This window comes from Salmo salar, chromosome 18 (genome assembly GCF_965601325.2).
Source record: "Salmo salar chromosome 18, fSalSal1, whole genome shotgun sequence".
Classification (NCBI taxonomy): Eukaryota; Metazoa; Chordata; class Actinopteri; order Salmoniformes; family Salmonidae; genus Salmo; species Salmo salar.
Window position 1 is genome coordinate 22,353,831 of NC_138308.1, and position 20,777 is coordinate 22,374,607.

General features: G+C 44.3%; 1 protein-coding gene across 1 annotated transcript in view; it reads right to left on the minus strand.

The window, feature by feature from the left end:
• LOC100380861 (ubiquitin thioesterase Zranb1) overlaps positions 1-20,278 on the minus strand; it is a 28,564-nt gene extending 8,286 nt beyond the window's left edge. The window contains exons 1-5 of the mRNA XM_014154718.3: positions 19,563-20,278; positions 16,795-17,806; positions 5,486-5,673; positions 2,842-2,995; positions 470-541 (exon numbers count right to left, since the gene is read on the minus strand). Of these exons, the coding sequence (XP_014010193.1) occupies positions 470-541; positions 2,842-2,995; positions 5,486-5,673; positions 16,795-17,719 (1,339 nt within the window). The 5' untranslated portion in view covers positions 17,720-17,806; positions 19,563-20,278. The remainder of the gene's footprint in view (positions 1-469; positions 542-2,841; positions 2,996-5,485; positions 5,674-16,794; positions 17,807-19,562) is intronic.
• Positions 20,279-20,777: the final 499 nt, after the last annotated feature.

Here is a 20,777-nt window from a genome sequence, read left to right on the forward strand (position 1 = left end):
ATAAGGATAAGTGATACACCTGCCTTCACAGCTTCATCATAGTAGAGACAGGAGAGTATAGAGATGACTTTAGTCACCTTGTTTTCCCATACACTGGCGTGTTACCCTTGAGGTGCTGCAAACTCTGGGGAGCTTAACAGGTCACAGACACCCTAGAGAGAGTGAGCAATCAGTGTGGAACCCATTGATGTTGTGCGTGTCCCTGGAGGAAGTAGTCATTCAGTAAGGGATCAGGGAAATCCTAAAACTCAATTAGCCTGATTAGCACAGACACAAGCACACACAATAAGGGCAGGCCAACAGACAGGAAGGCAGGCAGGGAACAGACCTGTAATACAACACTATACAGCAGCCTTCTCGTTTAGTAGAGGGGATAGGAAGCTATACAGATGCCCTCCACTGTCGACTATGACAAGGGTCTCACACACGATTCAGTGAAAGCGGTACAGGAAGTCAGTCAATATTTCACCTTTCTGTACATCTCGGTCCAGCACTTCGTCGAACAGTTTCTCCTGAACTGTTGGGGGCAAGTCCTCAATATCTGTATAGAAAAACAGTGGTATTCAATGGGTTTGAGAGATAAACAGCACAAGGGAGATATGATACAGTTCTAAAAACTTCACAAAAAAGGGGAAGTTAGAGAGCAAGTATTTATTTGACAATAGTGAAATGAAGTTTGGGGTTTGGAGAAGAACGCACATCTGTCTTGACCTCTTGATCTGCACAAGCCTTTAAAAATCAAGCCAGGCTGAAGTGATTTGGGTTTAATTCCCTGGAGGTTTGCAGGAGTCAAAGCTGCACTGTAACAAAACTGACAGCAGTGCAAGCTACAGACACCACATTTGACTGTTTTCTACCCAATGTCAAAACATGTTTTGTTGTGTGTGTGTCCTTTTCTTTCCACACTAGAGCTACTTTGTGTGCTTGGAGAACTTCGCAACAGTAGTGGCTATTCTTCAGCTCAACAAATGAATGCATTGACGTGGTGCAAAAGAACAGCGAGGCTTCTATAGCAGCCGGAAGCCAATGCACGCTCCCCCAAATACTCTGCATAACCAGACATCACTGCTTACCAGCCCTGTGGCTCTAACTTTCAACCACAATGTAGGATAATTCTCAAGGAGGAATTCAACCAAAATAGTTGTAGACTCAACCTTGCTTACCCTAGCAAAAACTTGATACATATGAAAATACACATTTTGCTATGCAGGGCTCCAGACTAACTTTTCCCCTGGTTAAGTTGGTGGCACCGGCCTATGATTTGGTTTCACCAAAATGTTGCCGCCGTGTCACACAATAGAAACAATTTGCAATCATTTTAGAAAGTCATTCACAGTGCTACTGAGAACGCACGATTCAAGAAATAGAGGTTACATTTTTTCATGTCCAAATGGGAGAGCATAATTCAATTTGATGTGCAACCTAAACCAGCGATTTTCATTAATTTTGGGTTTAAATTTATGCCATTGCAACATTTTACCCTCAATATAGTGCTCCAGAATTTGATTTATTTTGTTCAATAGAGACTCATTTGCATACTAATATCACTTCCATCAAAGGAAGTGGAAAAAACTCACTAAGCTAAATATAATAGACTGCTAGTTAGAAATGTAATTGATTTCTCTAACATTCCAGCATACTACCCAATGAAGTCTAGACCTCAAACTGTCCACACATGCTTTGTGCGCTCTGTATCTCAAAGCAGTACAAGTTACTTTGGTTGCCAAAATGCTCAATATTGAGAGTTGAGAAATAAATGTAAAACCTACAGAAAGTCGAGACCATCATCTCTTCAACTGTCACAACAGTTGCTTTTAGAACTATGCAATTGTGGGGGGAAAAAATCTTTTTTTTTCTTCTCTTCAGCCCAGTGCTTCCCAAACCTTTTCACTCATGCCCCCCTTTTCTTATGTGGGAACATAGTGAGACAGATTGACTCCAGTAGAGAAACAGGCTTGAGCCTACTGCCTGAAATTCAGAGAAATATTAGGCCCTTATTAGGACCTCCAATTCTGTAGCCTACTACAAACCAGACATGGTAAGGTTTCTAATACTGCCACAGTTGTCTTTCAACTCTTAACATTGAGCACAATATAACCATTGGTAATTATCGCAATATGCGCTTATCGTCACACTTTGGAAAAAATACTTTTCTTTATAATTCTTTTTCGTGCTTATGAATTGACCATTTAATTTGTTCCAAGTTAGCTCACAGATGTGAGGGTTTGTTTATTGGGAGAGAGAAGGGGAAAGAGATCAGGTGGAGCAGCATGCTGCGAGAGTCCACCAAAAATAATGTTATGCTTTTAATCAAAAAAATACGATCACAAGATTTAAGTGTGAGTAGAAATCCATCTTATTTTAATCTAGTAGTATAATTAAGCTGTGTTTGTTCATCTTACCCTACCTCTAGGGGGGTGGGCGCCCCACAGTTTGGGAAACACTGCTTCAGCCTAAGCTGGTACCACGGAAAGCATTTCACTCAGAGTAGTTGGAAACAACCATACCATTATGCAATTCCCGACCACCAACAAAACATGCATTCTACCATCATAGAAGACAAGAAGCTTTACAGTAGAAGAGCAGCAAAACAGTTACTACCACATAACTATACACAGTAACGAGGCTAAATAAAACTACTGCAGGTAGTTACTACCACATAACTATACACAGTAACGATGCTAAATAAAACTTCTGCAGGTAGTTACTACCACATAACTATACACAGTAACGAGGCTAAATAAAACTACTGCAGGTAGTTACTACCACATAACTATACACAGTAACGAGGCTAAATAAAACTACTGCAGGTAGTGTATAATAGGTCAGAGGGAGGCTGACCTGCTGGCAGGGTGAAGGTGACCAGGTCAGTGAGGAAGTAGCAGGTGAAGTCTCCCTTGCGCTGGTGCAGGGAGGCAGCCACCTCACGACGGATCTGCTCCGTCAGCTCAGGGCACACCATGGCTGGGATACACTTAGCTGCCTGCTGGGACACCTAGACACAGAGAACATGACACAGGAATGATACAACGGTCTCCAACTGCAAATACAACCTAGGGAGCATGAAACCAAGATTTTATTTTTTCACCTTTATTTATTTAACCAGGTAGGCCAGTTGAGAACAAGTTCTCATTTACAACTGCGACCTGGCCAAGATAAAGCAAAGCAGTGCGACAGAATCAACACAGTTACAAACAAACGTACAGTCAATAACACAATAGAAAAATGTACAGTGTGTGCAAATGTAGAAGAGTAGGGAGGTAGGCAATAAATAGGCCATAGAGGCAAAAATAATTACAATTTAGCATTAATACTGGAGTGATAGATGTGAAGATGATGACATGCAAGTAGAGATACTGGGGTGCAAAAGAGCAACATAATAATATGGGGATGAGGTGTGCTATTTACAGATTGACTGTGTACAGGTACAGTGATCGGCATAGACTTATAGATGACCTGGAGCCAGTGGGTTTGGCGACGAATATGTAGTGAGGGCCAGCCAACTAGAGCATACAGGTCGCAGTGGTGGGTAGTATATGGGGCTTTGGTGATAAAACGAATGGCACTGTGATAGACTACATCGAATTTGCTGAGTAGAGTGTTGGGGGATATTTTGTAAATTACATCGGTAGGATAGTGAGTTTTACGAGGGTATGTTTGGCAGCATGAGTGAAGGAGGTTTTGTTGAGAAATAGGAAGCCAATTCTAGATTTAATTTTTGATTGGAGACACTTAATGTGAGTCTGGAAGAAGAGTTTACAGTCTAGCCAGACACCTAAGTATTTGTAGTTTGTAGAACCGTCCAGAGTAATGGTGCTAGTCGGGCGGGAGGGTGCGGGCAGCAATCGGTTGAAGAGCATGCACTTAGTTTTACTAGCGTTTAAAAGCAGTTGGAGGCAATGGAAGGAGTGTTGTATGGCATTGAAGATCGTTTGGAGGTTAGTTAACACAGTGTCCAAAGAAGGGCCAGATGTATACAGAATGGTGTAGTCTATGTAGAGGTGGATCAGGGAATCACCTGCAGCAAGAGCGACATCGTTGATATATAGAGAAAAGAGTCGGCCCGAGAATTGAACCCTGTTGCACCCCCATAGAGACTGCCAGAGGTGTGGGCAACAGGCCCTCCAGTTTGACACACTGAACTCTGAGAAGTAGTTGGTGAACCAGGCGAGGCAGTCATTTGAGAAGCCAAGGCTATTGAGTCTGCCGGTAAGAATGCGGTGATTGACAGAGTCGAAAGCCTTGGCCAGGTCGATGAAGACGGCTGCACGGTACTGTCTTTTATCGATGGCGGTTATGATATCGTTTAGGACCTTGAGCGTGGCCGAGGTGCACCCATGACCAGCTCGGAAACTAGATTGCATAGTGGAGAAGGTACGGTGGGATTCGAAATGGTCGGTGATCTGTTAACTTGGCTTTCAGAGATTTTAGAAAGGCAGGGCAGATTGGATATAGGTCTATAACAGTTTGGTTCTAAGGTGTCTCCACCTTTAAAGAGGGGGATTACCGCGGCAGCTTTCCAATCTTTGGGGATCTCAGACGATACGAAAGGGAGGTTGAATAGGCTAGTAATAGGGGTTACAACAATTTCGGCGGATACTTTTAGAAAAGAGAGGGTCCAGATTGTCTAGACCAGCTGATTTGTAGGGATCCAGATTTTGCGGTTCTTTCAGAACATCAGCTGTCTGGTTTTGGGTGAAGGAGAAGCGGGGAGGGGGTTGGACAAGTTGCTGCAGGGGGTGCTGAGATGTTGGCCGGGATAGGAGTAGCCAGGTGGAAAGCATGGCCAGCTGTTGAAAAATAATCGATTATAGTAGATTTATCGGTGGTCACAGTGTTTCCTAGCCTCAGTGCAGGGGGCAGCTGGGAGGAGGTGCTCTTATTCTCAATGGACTTTACAGTGTCCCAATTAGTGCTACAGGAAGCAAATTTCTGTTTGAAAAAGCTAGCCTTAGCTTTCCTAACTGACTGAGTATATTGGTTCCTGACTTCCCTGAAAAGTTGCATATCGCGGGGGCTATTCGATGCTAATGCAGAACGCCACAGGAACACAGATGAAACGTTCAGAGCGTTGCAGAGAGGAATGTAATGAGTAGAACTGACTCAATTGCCTGATTTGAATCCCTGTTCAACACAATCCATTTCTATCTGAACGTTCTGAAACAGTGCACCCTTCTGAGCAGGCCCCAGGTAGACCCTGCCCCTTCCCCCTTAGGGGACACATTCCTGCCGGTCCTTCCAAGGCTCACCCCCTTACTAACCCTGGGATAAGAGAGTCTACCGTCAATACAACACATCCCACCCACTATGTCCTTAGAGCGCATCTGTGGTATCGTCAAAACATTGATGAATATAAACTAACAACCTGGAGATGGAGTGATTACATACATTTAATCGAGCCGAACTGGTACATTAGAAAAAGACAACAGTCCTTGACCAGTACCATTATGATAATACATTTGCAGAGCCTGTGTATTGTCCTGACCTCAGTGAGGAGCACGGCCAGCATGTCCTGCCTCTGGAAGCGGATGGCCAGGTGGACCAGGGTGAAGCCATCGTCGAAGGCCGATGACCGGTTTAGGAGACGCACCTCGTCGGACGTCAGCTGCCTGGCGATGTCCCCCCCTGATGACTTATAGGCCTCTACTGCAGCCAGGTCCCCCTCTACCACACCTGCGAAAAGAGGTGTGTGTGTGGGGGGGAAATCAGTGAGCAAGTAAAACAGACATGTTAGGTTACATAGTATACACGCAAACTCTAAAATGCTGTTTAAATTAAAGAGTCATTCATGCAGTTTGTTGGTCAAGGTGGAAATTCTTATTTAGTTTACCATACAAATAATTTGTAGGTTATTCCTTGCCAAAACACATTTTGTTACAGCCGTATTCTAAAATTCATTAAAAATCTACACAAAATACCCCATAATCACAAAGCGAAAACAGGTTTGGCTATTTTTGCAAATGTATAAAAAAAAAATCTAAACAGAAATACCTTATTTACATAAGTATTCAGACCCTTTGCTATGAGACTCGAAATTGAGCTCAGGTCCATCCTGTTTCCATTGATCATCCTTGAGATGTTTCTACAACTTGGAGTCCACCTGTAGTAAATTCAATTGATTGGACATGATTTGGAAAGGCACTCAGAACTTTCTGCAGCATTAAAAAAGGTCTAAGAACACAGTGGCCTCCATCATTCTTAAAATGGAAGAAGTTTGGAACCACCAAGACGTTCCTAAAGCTGGCCACCCTGCCAAACTGAGCCATCGGGTGAGACGTCACTGACAGAGCTCCAGAGTTCCTCTGTGGAGATGGGAGAATATTCCAGAAGGACAACCATCTCTGCAGCCCTCCACCAAACAGGCCTTTATAGTAGAGCTACCAGACTGAAGCCACTCCTCAGTAAAAGGCACATGTGAGCCCGCTTGGAATTTGCCAAAAGGCACCTAAAGGACTCTCAGACTATGAGAAACAAGATTCTCTGATCTGATGAAACTAAGATTGGCAATCAGGCCAAAGAGTTCAACTGTCACGTCTGGAAGAAACCTGGCACCATCCCTAAGGTGAAGATGGTGGTGGCAACATCATGCTGTGGGGATGTTTTTCAGCAGCAGGGACTGGGAGACTAGTCAGGATCGAGGGAAAGATGAAGGAGCAAAGTACAGAGATCCTTAATGAAAACCTACTCCAGAGCACTCAGGACCTCAGACTGGGGTGAAGGTTCACCTTCCAACAGGACAACGACCCTAAGCACACAGCCAAGAAAACACAGGAGTGGCTTCGGGACGAGTCTCTGAATGTCCTTGATCGGCCCAGCCAGAACCCAGACTTGAACATTTCTGGAGAAACCTGAAAATAGCTGTGCAGCGACACTCCCCATCCAACCTGACAGAGCTTGAGGATCTACAGAGAAATGTGTTTTTTTTTTGTTTGTTTTTTTAATGGGAGAAACTCTCCAAATACAGGTGTGCCAAGCTTGTAGCTAGCTATGAAAGGGTCTGAATACTTATGTAAATGTCATATTTCAGTTAATACATTTGCAAACATTTCTAAAAACCTGTTTTTGCTTTGTCATTATGGGATATTGTGTGTAGAGTAATGAAGAAAAAAACAATTTAATCCATTTTTAGAATAAGGCTGTAACGTAACAAAATGTTTATACTTTCTGAATGCACTGTAGTTTTACTACCACTACAGTACTGAAACAAAACAACCACTTGAAATGTAAAAATAAATACATTTAGAAGAAAGAAAAAAAAAACACTATAATGAGTTGGGGAAGATCAAAGTAGAGAACATTTCCAGTTCTACTACCAGCCTCCCATCATTTCTGTTCTGATTTCTGGAATACCCATTTAGCAGTCTCTGGCACATTACACAACATCACACCCTGGCTAACCATTGTTCTACACTCAAAAAAGGTCCACACAATGCTTTGCAGCATGATCAGGGTGTGTGTGTGTGCGAGCGATCGTGCGTGCATGAGTTTTTCAACTGCAGTAAAAAGTAGAAATATTGAGAAAGGAACAAAGAGGAAAAAGTGAGTAGGAAGAGAGGGAGTGGGAGGACAAACTGTGCCGATTGGAGCTTGTCAGAAAGGAAGAGATAGACAGGATCACAACCACTTCTCACAGTAGTCCATTAGTTTGGGTGTGCCTGCCTGCATAGTCAAGAGTAGCACTCACACACAAAACATCAAAGGAAATGGATACAAAAGAGTTGCTCTATACTAGGAAGGGTGGAGAACATTGACAATTATTGAAGATAGAAAATGAATGAACGCGCTGATTTTACCCACAGAACATGGGGGAAAGGGCCTATTTAATTCATTTACATGAATAATGTTGTAAATTAGTAGCAGCGATCAAGTTAGACCCAGGTGCAGATCAGTAGGCCTCCACTACACAGAGAAAACTCCTACAGTATTTTCATGACCATCACATTAAAAGGGGAAATCAGCAGATGCTACATCCATTTTTGGACTTTGATATATTCTTCAAGAATTAATGGGAACATAACTTATACATGTCTCATGAGCTTAGTTCAACGGTTGTACCCCATCAGAACCAAAAATATAAGCGTGTTTTACTCCAAATGTTCGCTACAGTTAGGTATCGCGCTATTATTTTTGTAGGATATCGATATCTGACTAAAAGTAAATAGATTAATATTTTTACTGTAGTAGATATTGCTAGTCGGCTCTACCTACGTCAAAACACTGGTATTATCCATCATATAGCCTGTTTCCCATATTCTTTATTTAAAAAAAGTGAGACAACATGTTTTCAGGACTTTTCTTTCTTGAAACAGGGATCCCATAGCTTTTTACCGAAACCGGGGCGAGTCGAATTGCTTTGTTATGGTTTCTACAGCTGATTGCCGTTTTAAAACAAAACAAAAAAATCTTCACCTGTACAAATCCACTTTTCTAACTCATGAAGATAGTTCACCCAGACCGTTTAAACAAAAACAGTAAAAGTTTTGATCACGCTCCACTGCTTTGATTGGTGCAGATAGAAATCACCAGGGTCTTTCCTAGATGGAAAAGGCATCCGTGAAAGAAGATTCCACAAGATTCTTATGCAGTTGTTAGATCAAGTATTGGTGTTTTGTTTCGTTTCGTGTTAGATGCGCTCAGGGTGCTGTAACATATCATTTGCGGCATGCATCATGAGTAAAGTCATTGTAGCCTTCCCCTAGCTGTGAGAACCATGCTATTCATATTTCCGGATTTTCATCTTATTCTTTCTATTTCTATGGCGGATTTGCAGCCGCAATTTATGGAAGATGCCAAAACGTTGGAGATAAAGTCAAAAGATACTTGTTTCCCCTATCCATCTGTGGCAAAGTTGGCCCTACATGCTTATGACAAATCCAGGTCCAGCCATAGCCTAGCTGGCTAATCCTTTGAATAAGGTGTAGCAACAACAGATTTGCTAGATAAGGTTAGCATTGCTAGCTAGGTACACTGACAGCCATCAGTGCCCTACTTGTTATTTCTCCAGTCCACATGGACATCACCCACAACGTTCCCACCCTCAATTCGTGAATATGTATTAGCAGCCTGAGTCATTCTTCTGAGGTGGAACATTTAAGGACAGTTTCTGCTATAGGACAGGAATCACGTTGAAATGGGGGCGGCATTGCCCTCTGGTCGGGGCCTTGACGTGTTATATATGCAAGTAATGTTTACAATTTCAACTGTCACATAGCATATAGGCTTAGCACTTTGTTTTCTCCAGTCCTCTCCTCATTTTCTCTCCTATGTGTGCATTTCTCCATTTCACAGAGCCAGGAGACACTTATGAGGAAACCAATTTTGATAGAATTTGCGTAAATAGTAAAGTCAGTGTGATTGATCCCAGGGCAGCAGAAAGCCAGGGCCCTCAATGGCCTGTCAAGGAAGAAGTGCGGACAGAGACCCAGATGAACAGTAAGCATCAGCAACAGGCCTGTAGTGTTACTGTAGCTCCCAATTGTTGACAGATTTCCAACTGGCAGCGTCGGCACTGCATCACAGGTTGTCTGCCACAACAGTAGCTTGTGACAACCAGTGACACATAACAGGCTAGCACTTCAGAATAGAGGTGGCCACACGCCAGCTACAGCACACGTTGCCTGTTTACGACTTCTTTCCACAGTAGCTTCATGGCTAAATTCCTGATAGTATGCATGATGTAGCCTAGGGTAGGTAGAGTCCGATGCAGGGCTAGCAGTACGCAACCTTTTATTTATTTTTTCATTTTATTTCACCTTTATTTAACCAGGTAGGCAAGTTGAGAACAAGTTCTCATTTACAATTGCGACCTGGCCAAGATAAAGCAAAGCAGTTCGACAACTTACAAAAACACAGAGTTACACATGGAGTAAAACAACATACAATCAATGATGCAGTAGAAAAAATAAGATTATATACAATGTGAGCAAATGAGGTGAGATAAGGGAGAGAAAGGCAAAAAAGGCCATGGTGGCAAAGTAAATAAAGTATAGCAAGTAAAACACTGGAATGGTAGATTTGTAGTTTGAAGAAAGTTCAAAGTTAAAATATAAATAATATGGTGCAAAGGAGCAAAATAAATAAAATAAATAAATACAGTAGGGGAAGAGGTAGTAGTTTGGGCTAAATTATAGATGGGCTATGTACAGGTGCAGTGATATGGGAGCTGCTCTGATAGCTGGTTCTTAAAGCTAGTGAGGGAGATAAGTGTTTCCAGTTTCAGAGATTTTTGTAGTTCGTTCCAGTCATTGGCAGCAGAGAACTGGAAGGAGAGACGACCAAAGGAGGAGTTGGCTTTAGGGGTGACCAGAGAGATATACCTGCTGGAGCGCGTGCTACAGGTGGGTGCTGCTACGGTGACCAGTGAGCGGAGATAAGGGGGGACTTTACCTAGCAGGGTCTTGTAGATGACCTGGAGCCAATGTGTTTGGCGACGATTATGAAGCGAAGGCCAGCCAACGAGAGCGTACAGGTCGCAGTGGTGGGTAGTATATGGGGCTTTGGTGACAAAACGGATGGCACTGTGATAGAGTGCATCCAGCTTGTTGAGTAGGGTATTGGAGGCTATTTTGTAAATGACATCGCCGAAGTCGAGGATTGGTAGGATGGTCAGTTTTACGAGGGTATGTTTGGCAGCATGAGTGAAGGATGCTTTGTTGCGAAATAGGAAGCCAATTCTAGATTTAACTTTGGATTGGAGATGATTGATGTGAGTCTGGAAGGAGAGTTTAGTCTAACCAGACACCTAGGTATTTACAGTTGTCCACAAATTCTAAGTCAGAACCGTCCAGAGAAGTGATGCTGGACAGGCGGGCAGGTGCAGGTAGCAATCGGTTGAAGAGCATGCATTTAGTTTTACTTGTGTTTAGGAGCAGTTGGAGGCCACGGAAGGAGAGTTGTATGGCATTGAAGCTCGTCTGGAGGGTTGTTAACACAGTGTCCAAAGAAGGGCCAGAAGTATACAGAATGGTGTCGTCTGCGTAGAGGTGGATCAGAGATTCACCAGCAGCAAGAGCGACATCATTGATGTATACAGAGAAAAGAGTTGGCCCAAGAATTGAACCCTGTGGTACCCCCATAGAGACTGTCAGCGGTCCGGACAGTAGGCCCTCCGATTTGACACACTGAACTCTGTCAGAGAAGTAGTTGGTGAACCAGGCGACGCAATCATTTGAGAAACCAAGGCTACTGAGTCTGCCGATGAGGATGTGGTGATTAACAGAGTCAAAAGCTTTGGCCAGGTCAATGAATACGGCAGCACAGTATTGTTTCTTATCGATGGCGGTTACGATATCGTTTAGGACCTTGAGCGTGGCTGAGGTGCACCCATGACCAGCTCTGAAACCAGATTGCATAGCGGAGAGGGTGCGGTGGGATTCGAAATGGTCGGTAATCTGTTTGTTGACTTGGCTTTCGAAGACCTTAGAAAGGCAGGGTAGGATGGATATAGGTCTGGTGCAATTTGGGTCAAGAGTGTCACCTCCTTTGAAGAGGGGGATGACAGCAGCTGCTTTCCAATCTATGGGAATCTCAGACGACACGAAAGAGAGGTTGAACAGGCTAGTAATAGGGGTTGCAATAATTTCGGCAGATAATTTTAGAAAGGGTCCAGATTGTCAAGCCCAGCTGATTTGTAGGGGTCCAGATTTTGCAGCTCTTTCAGAACATCAGCTGAATGGATTTGGGAGAAGGAGAAATGGGGGAGGCTTGGGCGAGTAGCTGTGGGGGGTGCAGTGCTGTTGAATGCAGTAGGGGTAGTTAGGTGGAAAGCATGGCCAGCCGTAGAAAAATGCTTATTGAAATTCTCAATTATAGTGGATTTATCGGTGGTGACAGAGTTTCCTATCCTCAGTGCAGTGGGCAGTTGGGAGGAGGTGTTCTTATTCTCCATGGACTTTACAATGTCCCAGAACTTTTTCGAGTTTGAGTTGCAGGAAGCAAATTTCTGTTTGAAAAAGCTAGCCTTGGGGGTTTCTAACTGCCTGTGTGTATTGGTTTCTAACTTCCCTGAAAAGTTGCATATCGCGGGGGCAGTTCGATGCTAATGCAGAACGCCACAGGATATTTTTGTGTTGGTTAAGGGCAGTCAGGTCTGGGGAGAACCAAGGGCTATATCTGTTCCTGGTTCTAAATTTCTTGAAAGGGGCATGCTTATTTAAGATGGTGAGGAAGGCATTTCAAAAAATAACCAGGCATCCTTTACTGACGGGATGAGGTCAATATCCTTCCAGGATACCAGGGCCAGGTCGATTAGAAAGGCTTGCTCGTTGAAATGTTTCAGGGAGCGTTTGACAGTGATGAGTGGATGTCGTTTGACCGCTGACCCATTACGGGTGCAGGCAATGAGGCAGTGATCGCTGAGATCTTGGTCGAAAACAGCAGAGGTGTATTTAGAGGGCACGTTGGTTAGGATGATATCTACGAGGGTGCCAGTGTTTGCGGCTTTGGGGTTGTACCTGGTGGGTTCATTAATAATTTGTGTGAGATGGAGGGCATCGAGCTTGGATTGTAGGATGGCTGGGGTGTTAAGCATGTCCCAGTTTAGGTCACCTAGTAGCACGAGCTCTGAAGATAGATGGGGGGGCAATCAGTTCACATATGGCGTCCAGAGCACAGCTAGGGGCCGAGGGGGGTCTATAGCAGGCGGCAACGGTGAGAGACTTGTTTTTGGAGAGGTGGATTTTTAAAAGTAGAAGTTCAAATTGTTTGGGTACAGACCTGGATAGCAGGACAGAACTCTGCAGGCTATCTCTGCAGTAGATTGCAACACCGCCCCCTTTGGTCGTTCTATCTTGTCTGAAAACGTTGCAGTTAGGGATGAAGATTTCAGAGTTATTGGTGGACTTCCTAAGCCAAGATTCAGACACAGCTAGGACATCCGGGTTGGCAGAGTGTGCTAAAGCAGTGAATAAAACAAACTTAGGGAGGAGGCTTCTAATGTTAACATGCATGAAACCAAGGTTATTACGTTTACAGAAGTCATCAAAAGAGAGCGCCTGGGGAGTAGGAGTGGAGCCAGGCACTGCAGGGCCTGGATTCACCTCTACATCCCCAGAGGAGCAGAGAAGAATAAGTATGAGGGTACGGCTAAAAGCTATAAGAATTGGTAATCTGTGACGTCCAGAATAGAGAGAAAAAGGAGCAGGTTTCTGGGGGCGATAAAATAGCTTCAAGGTATAATGTACAGACAAAGTTATGGTGGGATGTGAGTACAGAGGAGGTAAACCTAGGCATTTAGTGATTATGAGAGAGATATTGTCTCTAGAAACATCATTGAAACCAGAAGATGTCATAGCATGTGTGGGTGGAGGAACTGAGAGGTTGGATAAGGTGTAATGAGCAGGGCTAGAGGCTCTACAGTGAAATAAGCCAATAAACACTAACCAGAACAGCAATGGACATTGCATATTGACATTAAGGAGAGGCATGCTTAGCTGAGTGATCAAAGGGTCCAGTGAGATTCAGACAGCTAGCCGGGCCATAGGTAGCAAGCTGGTGGAAGATGGAGGGAGGTCTGTTTTTAGCCACCTCGTGCGTTTCCATCTGTGGGTTAGTGGGGTTCCGTGTGGAAGGGGGGACCTGTCCAAGTTGGCAAAATAGTTAGTTATAGTGGCCCAAGAAAATTGTCTGATAGACCCATTCAGATCGCAGCCGATAAGACAGCTAACGATTAGCCGGCCACAGATGGGCGTTCAGGTTACGTCGCGATGGAGGGGCCAGTTGGATAACTCCCTCGGGCAGATAACGTCGGTGGTCCAGTCGTGAAGACCCGATGTGGCTCCGCATCTGCAGTAAAAAGGGTCAGGATAGGTGATTGTAGCCCAGGAGACACTTCAGCTGGCTAGCTCAGGAAAAGCCCACGAGTGGCTGACGGAACTCTTCAGCTGGCTAGCTCCGTAATAATGTGTGTTAATTCCGTGACCGACGTTGCCAATAGTCACTGAGGTAGCAGCTAGTTAGCTGCAAGATCCAGGTGTAAATGTCCAGAGCCTGCGGTAGAAATCGGGGAAAGGAGAGAGAATAGGTCCGGTATGCTCTGGTCTGAGTCGCGCTGTACAAAAAACTGGCGATAGCTTTTCGAGCTAATGGATAGCTGAGGACAGCTAACCGTGGCTAGCTGAACTCCAACGTTAGCCAGTGAAAATGGCTAACCTCTGGCTAGCTTCTGTTGTGGAATTCAGATGAGGTAAATAATACTTTCTTTTTTAAATTGATGAGGCGGGTTGCAGGAGAGTGCTTTGAGGTTGAGTTTTTAGAAGAAAAAATGTAAAAAGATAAGTGAAGAAAAATATGTAAATAAATAAATAAATAAATAAATATAAATACACACATATATATATATATATATATACACACACACACACACACGGGACACGACAAGAGGAGGGTAGAGGATGTCTGAACTGCTACGCCATCTTGGATGATAAAGCACAGATAAACCTAAGAAAAGAGATTTGATCTACAGCTGATTGCATACAGTAACTATGGCACAACTGGACCGAGATGTAAGTCAATAGGAAAGCTAATATCTGCAGGGTTTCAGAAGACGTAAGGAGAAGTCTCCAAGTGCATCTTCACCTGCTTAGTGTTTACTTGGAATAGGCCAATCAAAGTAAGATGTCAACATAGAAAAGGCCTTTCATATGGCCTAGATAGATTATCTTCCAAACAGGTTATGCGTTGATACTTTTGACACCTTGAGCACGTACAAGTCTTCACATAATGTAATGTTTTGAAAAGGTTGGGATTATCCAAAAGTCTTCCCGTGAAAACGATTCCTGTTCAGCCATATAATAATCTCCAATTATATCACATTTCAGGTTGTGTTGCAGCCAAGTCATGTAGCCTAGTTTGTGTGCTAGCTAAGCCCAGGGGTATTCAACTCCAGTACTTGAGGGCTGAAGTGTCTCGATGGGTTTTTTCTTCTTTGTTCAATTGATCTACCCACTCACACAAGACTACTATTGTAGCCTCTGTGCATTCACTCCTTTTATCGATTCATTTAGGTGTCAAACAGACGCCCATCCATATGTAAAACGGGGGACACACACACAGGTTGTCAGGGAAACCCGCCCGAAGCATAAGGACCACTTGCAGCCAGCATGGTTTGTTCAGGCAAAAATATTAAAAACTCAGCTAATAAACCTGCTGTGGCATAAGCCAGTGGGCCGTAAAGCAGACAAGCATTCCCTCAGTCAAGCAGACTGCCCTTAATACAAATGGGCATCTTGTCTTTGTGAGCACATGTCCTAGCTTCTGGAGAGTACAGGCAACATGACTACAACTGCTCCTGCATATGCAATTGTTATATAGGGTACTTCCCACAATGCATTGTTAATGCCACCATGTTACAGATTTAGCTTTGTTTTATATAAACATTCAAAGGCCTAGCCTGCCTAATTATATGACAGATTTTACTGAGGAAAGTGGCACTTGCAGTTTCCAATAAGGATCACTGTGAAAAATACTACCTGGAAACTAATGTAGGCTCATTTGTGATTCATTACATCCAGCTTGTTTAAACAACTAAACATGAATACAAATAACATGTAACGCTACACCAGTAGAGTGGACGTAACAGGGCTCCGGCTGCGAACCGAAAGCTGAAGGTCATCTTCGATGTGAACGCCTGTTTATTTTTGACTTGTGCACCAGTCAGATATTTTAAGTGCAGGGCCTGCGGGCTACTAGGCTGTCTAGAGCCGCTGTGGCCACTGTTTACCAGCCCCTGGGACTGAAGGGCAGGGTGTGTGTGTCTGTTGACAGTGAGGGTTCCCCTGCAGTACACACAGGACATGCTTAGCTTCCCCTTCACAGTAATAAGTTGGGTACCCTCAGACACTGGGGAGAATACTTTGCTATGGGGAGTAATTTGTATCAGCGGACAAACTGACTGGGAGGGGCAACTCCACTATAAAACAGTAGAGAGGAAGCAAGCTATCCCATGGAATCATGTCTGAAATGTAGTCCGGACAGCAGCAGTGTAATCCACTCAGTCACCATTATGAGGCTTTCCTTCATTAACGTCAAGGGGCAGTGTGGCTGTCTGGACTAGCCCTTGATTCAAAGCTTCAAGGGACACCCTCTGAAAGGGAGAGCCGAGTATCCTCGTCACTCACACAGACTACCTAGACTGTGCCTGACAAAGGCTGGGGGATAGATATAGTGGTCTCGCACATGCTGTTCAGTCTAGCAAACAGGAATATCTGTCAGGGGGGAGGATGGGAAGTGAACCTTTAGCCTCTGGCCGAGTGCTTACCTGACTACACTGCATTAACCAATGGTTGTGTGCCATGTCAGATTGTAGTCGGGAACCAGATTCCTATATCATATTATGCAGTTAGCTGATATGGTAAATACCTATCCAGGCTTTGCAAGATCTGGTATGCGTTTGCACTGTAGTCAGACAGGAATTCAACCTCTAGCTCCAGTCAACACAGCACAGCAGCTCCCAACTGTTCATCCATCCATCCACCCACTCAGCTTGCACAGGCTGCTGCCTCTCCTCTCACAGCGTGAGCAGTGAAGCAGTTACATCGCTGCATAAAATGCACAATATAACACTTACTGCTTTTCAAGACTTGCAGCCTTAATTGTTTCTCAGTGGCAACAGAGATAATATTTTTCTCCCACCCAAGATAGAGAACTCCCATTTAAACAACAGAAGTACCTAAATACAGGGGAGGTATTTCAACAATAATGAGCATCTCATGCGCCACAGCTGGGAATACAGAGAAATAAACAGGGTTGGAGAGAACCTTGATTTCTTTGCATCCCCTCACACACACACCGACTCACCTGCACAGGCATTGAGAAACAACCAGTCAGTTCTCCTCATCCTGTTCTTTATCTGTTTGAGCCTTTTAAAGTCTACCTGCTGCTCCTCTATGCTCCCCACTCCAGCTCCCGAAGCCAGTTCGATCCTCTGAAAGTCCATTTTAACCTCCGCCTCCCGCTCGGAGGTGGGTGGGGACCTCCTCTGGCCGCCACTGCACCCCAATACTCCACCGCCGCCCCCTCCCACACTCACACCCCCCCTCCTGTTGTCCCTGTCCTGCTCATTGAGTATGGAGGGTGGTAGGCTCTCTGGCTTAGAGGCCAGTTCGATAGGTTCTGTCAGGCTATTGGGCCTAGGGTGGTCACACACTACACATTTGCACGCATTGGGCCAGTTTGCATAAGTGCAGGCGGCGCAGGTCCAGTGCTGGGCGCGGGTGTTGAGGCGGTTGCGGTCGTTATACTCCTCGCAGGGGTCAGTAGGGGTGGAGGGGGGTGCGGGCCGGCATCCTGAGCCTGAGGTCTGGGGTGACTCGGTTGGGCTGCGTGGCTGCTGTGCCAGTCCATGGTGGTGCTGCTCCTGCTGATGTCGCTGGCACAGACACTGGGTGCAGCGGATGGCACGGGGCCAATTTAGGTAGGTGCAAATGTGGCATGACCACTTGCTGGAGGGGGTCTCGGGGGCGTCTGCAATGCGGACACGGGGACGGGCGCTGGAGTCCGGGCAGATTAGGAGGCTAGAGCCTCCCTTGGGCGGGCTGTTACTCAGGCTTGGGGGTTCCCACTGGCGGCTGGTGTCCAGGCCAGGGCTGCTCCGGAAGGGCTCCTCAGTGATGATGGCGCCCCCGCTGGGCCTCTGGGCGCGGCACATGGTGCACTTGATGGCCGAGGGCCAGTTCTCAAACGTGCAGTACTCACAGGCCCACTTGGTACCCAGCTCGGTCATTGTCGCTCCACCGCTGGGAGAGGCTGCCGCTGGGAGGGGCTCAGCACCACAGCTCCACTCAAGGAGATCACACAGGCAAGCAGGATGCTAGGGCAACAGAAACACAGGAAATGTTGAGGAGGAGCCATAGTGGTCTTTGATGATCACAGACAGACTGCACTGTCATCATGCAGAGACACACAGAATTAAGATCACAGATAAAACGAACACATTTAGACTTTAATTGATGTCATGTTTTAAAGGAAATGTTTTCATAAGTAAAAACATGAACATCATTAGTTAGTCTAGCTAAGCCTAGTCTATTATTACAGATAGCCTATTACATAAAGTAACAGACCTGATATTAGAGACCTCAAAACGTTTAGACACAAAAACAAAGAAAGCTACATTAACACTTGTTTTTCACAACTTCTGGATCATTGTTGAACACTGTCAAACAGGATGAGCAGGACATGATAAACAGCCTTGGCATTTATATCAATCCTGCTCAAACAGCTACAAGGATGTGAGCTCTTGACCTGGTACTAATTCTCAGTGAGGTTAATCAAAGCCTGAGGCTCAGTGCAGCTGAACTCACAGAGCAAGGTGCCAAGAGCAGCAGGCCGCAACCCAATCTTGACTTGCCTCCATGACTTAAAACGGACACCTAAACATATCCAGTGATACAGCGCAAACGTGCCAGACAACAGTGCTGTGTTACCTGGCAGATGAAACCGAACACCAGGCAACACTAAAACTTGTACCAATAATGACCCTTAATGCAGTTGAGAAGTTTCCCCCCAACGCTCGGACCTAGGCCCGTAAGGTTTTTATTTGGTTAAACTAAAAAGGTTTTAAATAGGGGCAAGATCGGTTGTTCCTAGATCAGCGCAAAACAGTCTACTCTGCACTCTCTCAGTGAAGTATTAAAAAAAAAAAAAAATATTCCTCGACATAAACCAACACCATGCAAAGTGCATATAGAGGAATGTTTGCAATTACTCAAGCAATTTAGACATATGTTAGCTATTATCATCACAACAGAATACTACTCCCTGACTTGTTGCAGCACACATTTCAAGAGGCTGCAGATCTAGGTTTAGAACTACATTTTAAAGTTGAAACCACCAGTCTTATAGCCTGGATTGGTACCCGATTGATTTCAAACAACTCGGTGCATGCATTGAGTCTACTTAGCCATTTAAACTGATCAATGTAACAAGACAACTAGATAACGGTATCTAGTTTTGCTACCGCATATTGCGTTGGGCGTGCCTACGTCAATGTGCCATACTAGCAATGTTAGCTAGTTAGTGTCACTAGAAGGGAGAGTGTGGTCAATACGATATCGGTCACCTAGCTAGTTATCTAACTAGCAAGCTGCCATGGCATCTGTTACAACTAGCTAGATAGCTAACGTAGTTAACTGAAGTAGCGGTGGAAAGCTAGTTAACTACTGTACCTAGCAAGTTAGTTAACTAACCAGTAGTACAGTTGCCACTTACTTTCGATGTAACGGACTAAGACACCCACCCATGAGTAGAGCAGACTGCTCTATAAGTGTCAATATGCTCTGCAAAATTCAACACATTCGTGAAAGACAAGATTCCTCAACACAAAATGTTGTGCCCGTTAGCTTCGCTGTATTTGTCAAATTCTAGTTAGCGAACAGTGGCCAACTAACACGTTAACGTTGGTAAATATGAAAATAATCTAGTTAACGTTACCTATTCAATTTATGATGAATTGCTACAGGTAATGTTATTGTTTACAGCTTCGTTTCTAAACAATATCTCATACAAAAGTGGTGACAAAACTGTGACATGCTAACTGCATAACATTTTGAACATGGGCGTCTGTTTACCTTTTCCTGTGTTGACACTCCTCTTCCAAGCACAACCAAACCGTTCTCTAGCTTGTCCCCAGTTCTATCCACTCGAGCCTTCCCAAAGAAACCCAGTCCGTAAGTCCGAAGTCAAGCATTTATTTGGTCAGTAGCCGCATATTTACGTTTCCGTGCTCCGTTTGTGCGGGGCTTCGAGACCTATGCAATTGCACAACAACCCCCCCGGCCCTCCCCCCGTCCCTTTGCCGTCTCTCCGGGGCTTTAAATCATTTTAATCCCCATTTCCAACAAGCGTTCTGTTGGTATTTAATGGCGGCGTCGGGGAAGCTGGAAAATACACACACAAAAAAACACTCCAGAGAGAAGGAGAATTTACCACCTGGATCCAACAGCCAATCTGATTGGATAGTTGTTCTGTTTTCCTCCTGTTGGCCTATGAGATACAACGTCTTTCGTTGACAATAGTTAAAAAGCTTGATCACAGCGGTCTCCAATGTCAAAATATGCAACTGTCATTCATTTTCACCGTTTTAGCTCAAATTATGAACAACGGACTATTACATTACACTTCATTCCCGGAGCCACCATTGCGTTTGTTTCATGTCTGTATCTCAGCTGTATACCTTTAAGGGACATTAGGATGATGTCATCTTTTTGAAAAAAATATACTGCAGCAGTCTGCAGTAAAGGACAGCTTGTGGTTGTGGTAATTGAAAAAGTAATCGATGGAAGTTCTAGAGCACTATCAAAATACTATTTTAGCAACGGCAGGATGTGACCCTGGTTTAAACCTATTTGAAACATTAGCATATGCAGAACAATAAATACATTTGTCAAATTTTGCATCGATCATGCGAGTTAATTTACATGAACGTCCCACCCACTTCCCACGTCACAGAAGAAGACTCCTCTGTGCTTGTTCACGGGCGACGGCCAAATGTTCTCTGCCACTATGCAGATTAGATAGGAAATTCTCTTGAACAACTTGAAATTACTTTAAAAATAGTTTTATAGCAATACATACAATATGGATCAAATATATTTGCTGTTATGAATTCCTTAAAAAATACATGCTATCTAATATTATATCAAATGTTCTACTGCTTGAGCTCCTGTTCCGCTTATAGAATATTAGCTCAAAATTATTGTGGAGCTCCTGCACCTAAATATACATTTACATTTTAGTCATTTAGCAGACGCTCTTATTCAGAGTGACTTACAGTAGTGAATACA